This window comes from Cyprinus carpio, chromosome A10 (genome assembly GCF_018340385.1).
Source record: "Cyprinus carpio isolate SPL01 chromosome A10, ASM1834038v1, whole genome shotgun sequence".
In the NCBI taxonomy this organism is placed as follows: domain Eukaryota; kingdom Metazoa; phylum Chordata; class Actinopteri; order Cypriniformes; family Cyprinidae; genus Cyprinus; species Cyprinus carpio.
In genome coordinates this window covers 1,441,935-1,454,908 of record NC_056581.1, presented here as the reverse complement: position 1 = coordinate 1,454,908, position 12,974 = coordinate 1,441,935, and the positions used below count along the sequence as shown (strand labels likewise).

The following is a 12,974-nucleotide window of genomic DNA, read 5'->3' as shown; positions in this document are numbered from 1 at the left end:
GTAACCCTGGCAACCGGTCCAAGTCATCAGTTTCAATTCTGGCAGTTGTAGGCACGGTCCAGTGGCGCTGTAAGAAAGGACCCTAATCTGGAAGGAGGGCATGGGCGGTTATTACATTTCCTTTCCCACTTGATGTTTGGAATAGGGGAGGTTCAAGGGGTTACGCGGCCAAATAAGCAGGGGATATCGTAAAAAAAAAAAAATCTCTCCTGGGACTTGTATTTTGGGCAGCTGATGGATTTCCGAAGGTGTTGTTACTGACAAAGTACTTACTTTTCCACCCTTCTACTTTCTTCACAGTTCCTCCGAAGGAACCGCAGGTGACGTGTCGATCAAACACCTATCCCAAAGGCTTCTACTGCAGTTGGCACCTTCAGCATCCGACGTACATCCCTACGGACTTCGAAATTGATGTTCAGTAAGATTTTTTCCTGTCTGCCTTCCCTTTGTTTGCAATTCCATCTGTCAACCTTCGCTTTCCGCTCAGCCCTAACTTTCTTCTGCTCGTCTTTATTTGCAACTCCATCTGTCAGGTCTCTCTTGTTGGTCTTAGTTTTTTTGACACACCGAGCTCATCTGAATCAGTGATCTATGCGGTCAGACGCTGTCTGCTGAGAGCTGATTAGGCCTGTCTGACTCTGAGTGCTGGAACTCAAGGCAGTATAAGTGGACTCTCAATCGAAAGCCCCTGAGGAATAACCCTCCTAGAGCTCCATCTCTATTTCTCTCAAACCCTCTCTCCTCATCTACCCACATCTGTCTGGACAACCAAAGAGTAGCTTTATCCTCATCAGTCACAAAATTGAAACTTCTGAATCCACACTAGTATTTACAAACACTAATTTGATCATTTTGAAAAAAAAAAAAAGAAAAAAAAATTACCTTGCAGCATATAATTAGATGAATACACAAATTTAATGTCTAAGGGTATATAAACATACATTTGGAGCACATGAAATATGATATTGTTATTTATTTAACGTGTAGTTCATATGAATCACGCTTATGGCCATATAACCATGTTCTCGTCTAATCTCATCTTGGAGGATAACCAAGGTTTGGCTTGTTTAGTACTTGGATAGGAGACAGCCTAGCCTAGCTCAGCCCTGCAATGGATAAAATATTAATAAAATATCTTTTTTTTTTTTTTTTTTTTGCTGAACAGGTTCAGATTTGTACTTGGCCTCGCAACATTTTTAACTGTATCGCACATTAAATTAATCAAAAGTGAAAATGCTGCTTAAATGTGTTTTGAACTTTCTATTCACAAAAGTATTAAGCAGCACAGCTATTGTAAATAATAAACAAAAATGTTTATTTAGCAGTAAACTGGCATATTATAATGATTTCTGAAGGATCATGTGACACAGCTACCATCAATTACATTTTAAAACGTATTAAAATAGAAAAGTTATTTTAAACCCTAATAATAGTTCAGAAAGGTTTTTTTTTTTTTTACTGTATTGTTAATCAAAAAATTGCAACATGGGTAAGCATAAGTATTTATTTATTTTTTTCTCAACAACATCTTACAGATATATAATGATATATGTATAAGAATATGTTTTTTGAGCTAAGAAAGAATCACACAAAATATTAACAGGCAATGTCACAGCATGCATTTTAAAATATATATATATATATATATATATATATATATATATATATATATATATATATATATATATATATATATAAAGTGGACTTTAATCAAATAGCCTTGACTTTGATAAACCTCTGTTCTCAACAACTTTAGAATAATTAATAATCCATTAAGGCTTTTGAATTATAACCTCAATAAAGCTTCATCAAAACCTAATAAATGAATTTTGCAATGGGTGTGCAGAGTCTTGCAGTGCATGTTTAAATGTTGGATTGAATGCATAGGGCTGGATGTACCCTAGGGGCGAGCAAATGCCAGCCCCTAATTTAACATATCTGCTGTTCTCATGTCACGTGGTGAACATCAAAATGAAATAATAATGTTTGCTTGTTTCATCCAGAAATGACATTTATTCCATACAACAATAACCAGTGCTGGGTATGTAGATTATTTGTTTAGGTTTGTTATGTTTTGTTTTTCAAAATTTGTAGTTAGTAATGTAATCCATACATTTTAGGTAATAAAATCGGACTACATTTTGATTACTTTTAGATTACGTTTGACCTGACTGGATTAACACATTGATTTAAATATGATACTCTTGAACCATATTGATATAAAAAAATACAAAGAGGAAGAAAATATATTCCATTCTTTGTTACTGACAACATGAAGTGCATTAAACAGTTTCCAAACTGGGGTTTGTGATGGAACAGCAGGGGGGGTTATGAGTTTAATAAAAAGCTAATAATTAATTAAAGCATAAAAATGTAATTAAATAAATAAATAAATAATTTTAAAATAACAACAATTAAAACAAATCACTTACTAAAAATATTTATTCACCTGCCTGTCATGTGACCATTAACCAAAACTTGAAAACTCAAAGACTTTCTGAATATATATAAACGGTAGGCTATTTTAGAGAGGAAAATGTAAAAGATGAAAAAGACGATTTGGAGAGAATCAATAAATTATGAGTAATTTTTCGATATGGTTTGAATAATATGTAATCATATAGTCATCAAAAAGTAACAGGAGTTTGATTATGAGTATTTTAAAATGAAATTTAATCTAATTACAAGTACTTTTTTTTTTTTTTCCGAATCTGGTTACGTAATCCAGATTACATGTAATCAGTTACTACCAAGAACAGGCAATATCTTAGTGTTGTTGTTAAAGCACTAGTTGATGCAAGAATGTACTTTTTAATGGCATTCAAAAAGAAGAGACTTCATTTTTTGATTCACTGTCCTGTTACAAAAAGTTACTTAGGTCTTGATGCTTCAGAAGATAAAACTTTTAGATATTTTTCCTTAATTTTTCTTCAGACACAACCAGAGGCCCTTGGAGGTGACGAGGGATGAAGTTCATAAGAACAGATGTCATGTGAAGTTTCCAGAACTTTTCTCCAGCTTTCCTTACCGGGTCAACGTCACGGCAGTGAACTCCCTGGGTCGAGCTTCCAACGCCATCAGCTTCGAGGAGTCCTCGATAGGTACAGCTTATATACAAAAAAAATAAAATAAAATGCTGTAGGATTTTCATTGAAACCACTTTCTCTCACAAATAGCTTTAAAGAGCAGGTCATATGTTATTTTAAAGTGTCCTAATATTGTGTTGGAGTCCCCAACAACAAGTTTAAACGCATCTAAGATCAGAAAACATTTTCATTTTCTCAGAATATATATTTAATATTAGAATAATTTTTCAATGATTTCGAAATGATTCGTTCAAAGCAGTTCTGGGCTTAAAGAGATACTCCACCCCAAAATGAAAATGTTGTTATTAATCACTTACCCCCATGTCATTCGAAACTTGTAAGAGCTTTGTTCATCTTCGGGACACGATTTAAGATATTTTGGATGAAAACCGGGAGGCCTGTGACTGTCCCATAGACTGCCAAGTAAATAACAGTGTCAAGGTCCAGAAAAGGTATGAAAGTCGTCGTCAGATTACTCCATCTGACATCAGACGTGCAATCTGAGTTATATGAAGTGACGGGAATACAAAAAAAACATAAATGACTTTAATTAACAATTCTTTAACAAGTCTCCTCTGTGTCTCTCCATATCACTGTATGCTGCGTATGCTCTTCTGTATCATCCACACCACAAGCATGTGTTGTTTATATGATTATTTAGCTTTGATTTGAAAGAAAACAGTGCACCCTTGTGGTGTGGATGATACAGAAGAGCATACGTAGGTATTCTGATGATGACTTTCATACCTTTTATGGACCTTGACACTGTTATTTACTTGGCAGTCTATGGGACAGTCACAGGCCTCCCGTTTTCATCCAAAATATCTTAAATTGTGTTCCTGAAGACGAACGGAGCTTTTACGGGTTTGAAATGACATGGGGGTAAGTGATTAATGACGAAATTGGGGTGGAGTATCCCTCTAAGGTCTGTAAACTCCTCCCTTCCATTAGTCTACTCTGCTCTGATTGGTCAGCTGGCCAAGTCTGTTGTGATTGGTCTTTCCGTATACAATGCATGTTGGAAACTAAACACCCAGAGGATTACGTGTAAACAAAGATGCTATAAGCTTACAAAAATGGCTTAGATATTACCTTATCAGTTCAAGCCAGAGACTTCACAACTTGATCAGGACATTTCTCAGTGGAAAGTTTAAACTTTGTATGCGGTACTTTACGTGATGTCTTCACATCATCATCTTTCGGCAATAAAAAACAAAACAAACTTGCTTTCACCCCGCAGAACACAGCGGCTTCTCGACCTGATGTAAACACACTAACTCATACCCAGAATAATTTAGAACATTCCTATTCATTATTAGCCTTGTATGATATACTGGGGTTGAGCAAATAGACCTTGCCAAAACATCTAGCTCATATTTATCAGACACTCTGGTAACCTACTCTCATCTCCTGTTCTGAAAGAACAACACCCATGCTGGCAAAACAGAATTGAAGAAAATATCTCCAATATATCGTCTGATTGAGTGGGGAGGTGTTGTTGAAGTGGCTTCTGGCAACTAAATGGGATGCTTACATGCATGGCTACATGTGTGCTTGATAGTAATAAAAATGCTAATGCAGTCTGGATCACTGGATTGACAATGAAAATATTGTCCCTCTGTTTCTAGTGAATATTTTAAGGAAAATGGATTCCTTTAAAAAAAAAGACACAAAAAAAGTAAACTACTTGTGATTAGCTTAAATTTCAGTGACAAGTAGGGAACATATTGACGAAAGTACATAAAAGAAATACACTGCCTTACAATGAAACTAAAGCATGCAGACTATAACATGTTGACCACAACTTCAAGATACATGAGAACTAATATAATAGATTAATTTTTTATTTTTTTTTAGCTACACTGCAAAAATAATTTTCTTTATCAGTATGTTTGTATTATTAATTTAATTAAAAAAAAAATATTGGAATGTGTGAGATAGTTTATTATTATTATTATTATTATTATTATTATTATTATTATTATTATTATTATTATTATTATTATTATTATTATTATTTCTCTCTCTCTCCTTGTTTAAGCAGAAACCTAATCAAATTTAGTGAGATTTATGCTTAAAACAAGGTCAAAACAATTTTCCAATGAGGTATGAAAAATAGTTTTCTTTTAAAGTGAGCAATTTATCTTGCCTACTGGATGTTTAAATATTTAACTGGGGGAGGGAAACAAGCCAAAATACTGATTAAGAAAGTAAATTTTTGCAGTCCAGCCCTTCCTCTCAGCACACCCCGACATAAAAATTAACATCCAAATAGCCGACATCTAAACAACATCAACAGTGTTAGAAAGTCGTAAAGAGTGTTTCGCTCAAGCCAGGTCAAGGCCTGAGCTATAAATCCTGAAGCCACTATGTGTCTGCTATGAATAGTAAAGGGAACGGGGCTCAGAAACATCTCTTTGTCCTCATGTGTATGTGTTTGTGTGCGAGTGAAGCTAAAACCACAGAGCAAACAGAATGATCCCTGGACACCGCAGCTCGAGAAGAAGAGAAGGGCCACTCTGTTGCTCTTTGCTTATTTCCCATAAAGCTTAGCTCCAAGGCTTTGCTAATATTCAGGAGACGCCGCTGCTCAAAAGACATCTCGAGAAATGTCAGCGCGGCTTCTTTAGGAGACGTGTGTGTTATGTCAAACTGATTTTCTGCTCAGAGGGAAGAGCTGGGGATCATAAAGAGGAGATCTCAGCGCTGATCATTCATCTCTTTTTCCATTATAGTGTTTCGCTAGTGCATTTGTCATGAGTGATTCTGTCTGCTTAACCTCTGAAACTGTGTTCTGTTTGTGCTGAGCCTTGTCACAACTAGTATACTATTAGCATCTCAGCACTAGATGCATTTTCACACTTCCTAGATCTTAAGGAAATAGTTTACCCAAAAATGTATCATGACTCTCTTGACATTCATGACATTTCATTTTTCTGAAAAAAACTAAATGAGAAATTTAGAAGAATGTTCAAGTTGCTATTTTCCATATAGTGAAAGCAAGCTTCAAGCTCCAAAAAGACAAAGTACCTTAAAATCAGCCCATAGGTTTTTCCAGTCCTCTTTGGGAAAACCTTTCTTTTTTCTTCTTCTTCTTCTTTTTTTTTTTTTTTTCATGCACTTGTCAGTTTTGAGATTTTTTTTTTGCTTCAATAACATGTCTTCTTTCAAATTAGTTTAAACAAAATTAAATTTTATGACGTTATCTATTTGCATCTGAATATTTCAATTACATTACATATTTTAAATGCCATTTTCTTCAAATTAAAATGAAATCTCCGCTTCAGAAGCACTTACATACATAAAACTTTATAGTTTTTCTCCTATATCTGCATTTATATCTTTATTCTTTATTTGTCTAATTTATATAACATTTTATTCCTTTGAACTTAGTGATTTCTTTCATTCATTTATTCATTTCATTTTATTTTTATTTATTTATTTTATATAGAAAACCTTTAACTAATATGGAAAATAATAATTATTTATTTATTTATTTATTTATTTATTTTTTTTAAACTGCTAAATCTAATGTTCATATTTCTGTTCTGGGATTTTATGCAAATTAGTGAATACTATAATAATGTAATGTATCATTTGCCTATTTAGAAAACATGAAATACAAAACAATTGTCTTCATGTTCTGTCATTGATCACATAAGGAAAGTGTAATGAGATCTATTAGTTACCCTATCAATTATAATAGTATTACAGTATGTTTCATTATTATTTACCTGAAGTATCTTGCATTTAAGAAATACTATATAATTGTGTAAGAACCAGACTAAACTTTTTTTTTCTTTTTTTTTCACATTCAAACATACCAGTTTCTGTTATGTGATACATGAAAAGAAATACCATTTGATGTCAATTACATCAAACCTGGCGAGACGTGTTTGTGACGTGGCCCATTTGAATATGTCCATGTGTGGATGCGATTTGAGGACTTTTCTCCATCTGTTTTCCACAGCAGAAAGAAATGAAATTCTGATGACAGAATTAATTTTGGGGGGGATTTATTCCTTTGAATATGATATCTGCAATTGGTCATGGGCTTACATTGAGGTCTCTTTGGTCCAACAGTGAAACCTGACCCCCCTGAGAAGGTGGTGGCTAAACCCGTAGCCAACAATGCACGGAGACTAGAGGTGACCTGGAACAGTCCCAGTACGTGGCCCGATGTGGAGACCTTCCCACTGAAGTACTTCCTGCGCTACCGGCCGCTCATCCGAGACCAGTGGCAGCACGTAAGTGTGGATGACCTCTTTTATAGATTCTTGTCATCTTCATTGCATCTTTAACTTTTATGTAGAGCACATATGCTATGTGCACTCAAACTAATAATGATAACATTTTCATAAACCCAACCAGCTAGGTATTTTTGACGAAGTTGATCAAACAGCATAGTCTTGCTGGTCAACTAACAAGCTCCTGCTACTACATCAAACCAGTTTTCTGTGCCTCAGCATCCCGGTGAGGATAAAGCCAACAAATTGAACTTGCTATTGCACAAAACATAGCATATTCTGGTGACCAAACTACGTTAGTCTTTTCTGCAGAGTTCAGAATAGTGTTTGCAACCATGTCTCATTTTCTACAAGAATACAGGGGGTCAAAGTGGGCTGCTGTGATTTGGGTCCATTGTCAGCTCTCCACATGAGTCCAATTGTGTCCCTCAGCTCTACAGAATGAGACCAGACATGTTCTTTGGAAACTGATTTGCACACCAAGACGTCAGTCAGAGATTTGGACAGTTGAAATGGGGTGATTTATATCCCATAGTCTCAGCTCATATACACTGCCGTACTACTGAATGAGAGAGCACCAGCCAGTCAGTCAGAGAATATTTCTTAAGAAGCCCCTTGGGATTATTGAATTTATTTCTCTTACATATCAAGGTTGAAAGTAGATGTTGTGTCATGCTTATTTCCATTAAGCTCTTTAAGTAGATGAGCACATCTCACTCTATATTCTAGTTACTGCCTGGCACAAAGAAAATTAAGTGTTTCAGGACTACAAATCTGTTCTGAAATTCTGAATTTAGACTACCTGCTCTGGATGAATGGGATATGCTGTATAGAGTTGTTTTGTCATGATACTGGAACTTCTAACTTCAATGCAATACGTTACCTATGTGTATAGAGCGAGAGAGAGAGAGAGAGAGAGAGATAATAATAATAATAACAATAACAATAATAATAAATTTCATAATAAGTATATTATTTGACTTTACTCTATTGAAATTACAATACTTCTGACTTAAATTCAACTAATTCATTATTATTATTACTTATTTAATTAAAATACACATTTAATTCAACTTGATTTAAAGGAGATTGAGAATGTGCAGCTTGTATCATTTTAATCAATACTGTGAAAAAAATGTATTGAAATGGTTTCAGATATTCACAATTGATATGTACTGTATCGAAAAATTTATATTTTTGGCAACACTAGCACTATTGGGAAAAAAAAATGGTCATAAAAATGCAACTTTAAGGTTGCGATGAAATGGAACTAGCAACAAATGTACATCAGTGTAACAAATTATCGAAAAAAAGGAAAAAAAGTAGGGAGGGGGTTTGGTTCTATTAGCTGGTTGTTGATTGGATTTTGAGATGTGGGCGTGGCATTAAAAACGAATGTGAGCTTGCAGTCAGTTGTGGAGGGGGTGGGGTTTAAGCAGACCAACTGATTGGAGAACTTCTCCTTACGTTACTAGAGAGAAATCTGTTGGAAGATCGAGTTATAATATTTTGATTAAACATTACAGTGTCGATTAACAAAATTCATATATGTATGAATTGTTCACAATGAAATCTATAACAGTCATTTACAAAATAAATTTCATTACATCCCAAAGTTAACTGCACCAGGCAAATAAAGTAACAACAGGTTTTGTGAATATGTTGCATTTTATAATGAGGCTAATTTGCATAAAAAATGCATGTGTGCACTGAAAAGAATGTCTTTCGAGTAAGCAAGTAAAGCAACTAAACAATCAATGTATGTGCAAACACCAGTGTTATGTGGCTGAAGTCATGGATGATCCCACACTTCACTACAGAGAGCATCTCATCCCTCCTTACAAAGAATCAAACTAAATTTCCAAAGTAACTATTACTCAGTGCCATATGAATCCTATTTGAGTTCTCTAAGACCACTACTCCTCCGAAACAAACCATATCAGCCCAAACACCAGCTCATATCAGCTTGCAGCTAAGACCATATTGAGCTCCATCACGACAAGGTGGAAACCCCATCAGTCTTCCGCCAGGCCGCGTTTCAGCTGCATCTCATATGTGCACTCACGTAGCGTATCACGGCGAGAGGGCTTCAGAGAGATGAAAGAGCCAGCTCGGCACGGGGAGCGTGGTGTAGGGAAGCCATTCATTCTGCTGAGGAATGAGGAGATGGCAGCTGGAACAGTCCTTGCTGAGCGATGGATGCCTCAAAGCAGCCTGGGATCTGACGGCAAAATGTGGCATGGAAACAATCAAACGCTTGTGGCTAGCCGATAATGTCCCTGGATTTAAGAAGCAGTCATGCTTAATAAATCGCTTTTGTAATAATAAAAACGTTGATTCCAGTTGTATTGAGGTGCAGGTATACAAACCTAACTCCAGTTTTTTATATCTCCAATTACTGTGTTCTCAGAACGTTTTTTTTTCTTTAGAAAAAGTAGACCAAAAAATAGTCAACCATCTATTCAGAACTCACGCATGAAAAGAACACAGTGAACCCTCTAAATTAAAACTCATTTTGGATTAATTCGCAACTTTTTTGACACAAATATTGCAAATGCTTACTGGAAAATGTCATTATTTTACAGTTCTCCCAAAAAAATTAAATCATTTAGTCACCCTCATGTTCTTCTTTCTGCAGTGGAACACAAAAGAATATGTTTTGAAGAGTGTTTCAATGTTTTTTATTCATACATGTATAATGTAAGTCATTGGGGTCCAAATATAGTCTGGACGAAACCACTTTTTGGTAACCCTTTATTTACAGTAGATGTTCCACTTTAGGCACTATACTAACCGTAAGTAACTCTGCAACTACATGTCAACTAGCAGTCATTAGAATATTGGTAGACTATCTGATTAATATGCCAATTCTTTATTTTGATGATCCCCAAACAGACATTCAGCTGATCATAAGTAACTTTGCAAGTATCCTACTAACCCTAACAGTCTACAATATACTCTACTGATACTCTAATGAGAATAAGTTGAGCTGTAGTTTCACATTAATGAGAGTTAGTTGACATGTAGTTGCATGTACTTTTTGTTAGTAGAATATCTAAAGTGCACTATTGAAAAAAAGTGTAACACTTTATTTGACATTTTTCAAAATACCTATTTTGATGTTTGACAGAGAAATGTAGTGCATGGAACGACATGAGGGCGAGGAAATGACAAAATAATTTTAATTTTATGAACTATCATTGTACTATATCCACACATTTACACACAAAACATTAAATCTGTACCATAAATAATAGTTGTTTTGATCTATCTATTGAAACTTATGATTAAATATAACTTCAAATCCGAAATGTGTGGCCTCACATTGACATATACATGATTATAAAGTAGAAATGTCATTTTTGTTGAGCGGCTCAGATAAATGACTGGACTGAGAAATTCAATGGATCAATGTTTCTGCTCAGCTGTAATTGATGGAGCTGAGCTGAAGAGACATATGGTGCAGCAGAGCTTTAAAAAGCACTGACATTTAACAGATGACTCAAAGAGAGGAAGTGTGGGGCAATTATAAGAAAGATATGCGTACATTCACACCCGCTGAGTAAAGATCTTTGAAGCTTTTCATTGCATCAAAGGTGTGAGGACGAAATTATTAGATGTTTATTTAAAGGGGAAATATATCTATACTGTAAATATCAGTATTTTGAGTGGTGAATTCAAACAGGGCTGCTGATAGCATGTTCTGTCTTTGTTGTTTTTACTTATTTACTTACCAAATGGTGTAGTTACATCATCTACCAGCAGGGGCGAAAGGCCTATTTTTGCAGGTTTTGGGTGTAAATACCACAGACTAAAAAGTGCATATGTTTGTTAATTTCCCCTTGAGTTAAAGATAAAAAATAATTGTTGCAATATTAAGTTTGTGCATGCATTTCATTAAAAAAGGGCATTTAAAGAACAGGTGAAATCCTGTTAATCGCATATTATTCTGGAGAGGGATGTGTATGATGGATTGAAATAGATGGGAGCAGCAAAAAGACACGAGACAGCTGTGAAATGACTGTATATATTTCACGCTCTGTCTTTTGTCCAGGAAAGCAGCAGCATGGAATGTGAAAAAAAGAAAGGAGGCTAGGGATGCGGAGGAGAAAAATGATGTGGTGGGCCATTTTTATTCCCAGAAATGATGCATTTAAACTCGAGCTTTAACAAGCCACTGTGGTGCCACTCAGCCAAATGAGAAACAATCTGCTCTTGACCAGTGGGGGCTTCTGGGAGTTGCTGCACAGAATGAATGTGCTGCGTTAAAGGCCAGGCTTCATAGAGCTCCATCCAGCTTCAGGTGACTGATATGTGACTGTAGATCTAATGGGCTCTGACTTACTGTTGCTTCAGGTAATCACAATGATGGACAAGATTGAAGTAACAGCAGGAGTGTACAGTGCCAAAATGGAATAGGTTTAAGAAATAATGAAATCTGAATGAACATAAAGCCTTGTCTACATCATATATTATTCTAGTCAAGTGTCACTTGTTTTGTTGGTTGATAGTCTTGGTAGCCTCTGCTAGTAGACACCATAAGAACCTTCTTTAAAAGAGTGACATGGTATTTATTTCATTGTCTTGTCCTGTTTTTTTTTTTTTGTCTTCATATTGACACCTGTTGGTGTGGATGGAGTATTACAAGTATTTTGGTTATGGGAAGTTAAGTCATGTGCAGATGTTGTACACAGTGTATCACCGTTTCCACAAAAATATGAAGCAGCAAAACTGTTTTGAACATTGATAATAACCAGAAATGTTTCTTGAGCAGCAAATCAGCATATTAGAGTGATTTCTGAAGGATCATGTGACACTGAAGACTGGAGTAATGATGCTGAAAATGCAGCTTTGATCACAGGAATCAATTATGTTTTACAATACATTAACATAGAAAACAGTTATTTCAAATTGTAGTACTATGTCACAATATTACTGTTTTTACTGCATTTTTGATCCAATAAATGCATCCATAGTGAGCATAAGAGAATTCTTTCAAAAAAGATATATATATATATATTTTTAAATCTTACCAACCCCAAACTTTTGAACGTTGTCTAAACTGGCATTTCTGTCCATTCATAATTAATAACTTCCTATGAATGTGTGGACATCACCAAAATAATCTTGCTTGCTTGCTACTAAACCAAAATCATAAATATCTTTCAAAGATTTGATGCCATAGTCCTTGCAAACTTTAGCAAATCCAGCAACTAGTTCTTCCTCTGAAACACTCCTTGTATCAGACTGGTTTCTTGTAAACAAAACATTGTTTGCTTTCACACTGCAATATGCATGTGTCCTTGAGTGCAAACAACACACGCCTTTTTATATCTCCGTTTATTTCAAAAGTTTCTGTTTACAGTACATTTACAAATAAACTGCAAAATGACCATTTCTTTAATACTTAATTTCATGAAGAATCTGCAAGCATACACAACAGAGTGGTGCAATAATTGCCTTGTTCTTATTTCTCCTTTGTTGTTCTTTTTTTTTAATGGAGAGACAGGTTCGAATAACAGTGCACTTATGCTGATTTATTGACTACTAGACTGTGTTTCATATGACCCATTAGCCATTAGCGTGTGATGTCAGTTAGCAGTCGTAGTTATGATATCATCCATGGCTGTCCATGCAGCAG

At 35.1% G+C, this 12,974-nt stretch overlaps 1 protein-coding gene across 1 annotated transcript in view; it reads left to right on the top strand.

The window, feature by feature from the left end:
- The window catches only part of LOC109097263 (ciliary neurotrophic factor receptor subunit alpha-like), a 152,190-nt gene that overhangs the window by 115,370 nt on the left and 23,846 nt on the right, over positions 1-12,974 (top strand). Inside the window, exons 4-6 of the mRNA XM_042764679.1 lie at positions 301-418; positions 2,935-3,101; positions 7,170-7,333. Of these exons, the coding sequence (XP_042620613.1) occupies positions 301-418; positions 2,935-3,101; positions 7,170-7,333 (449 nt within the window). The remainder of the gene's footprint in view (positions 1-300; positions 419-2,934; positions 3,102-7,169; positions 7,334-12,974) is intronic.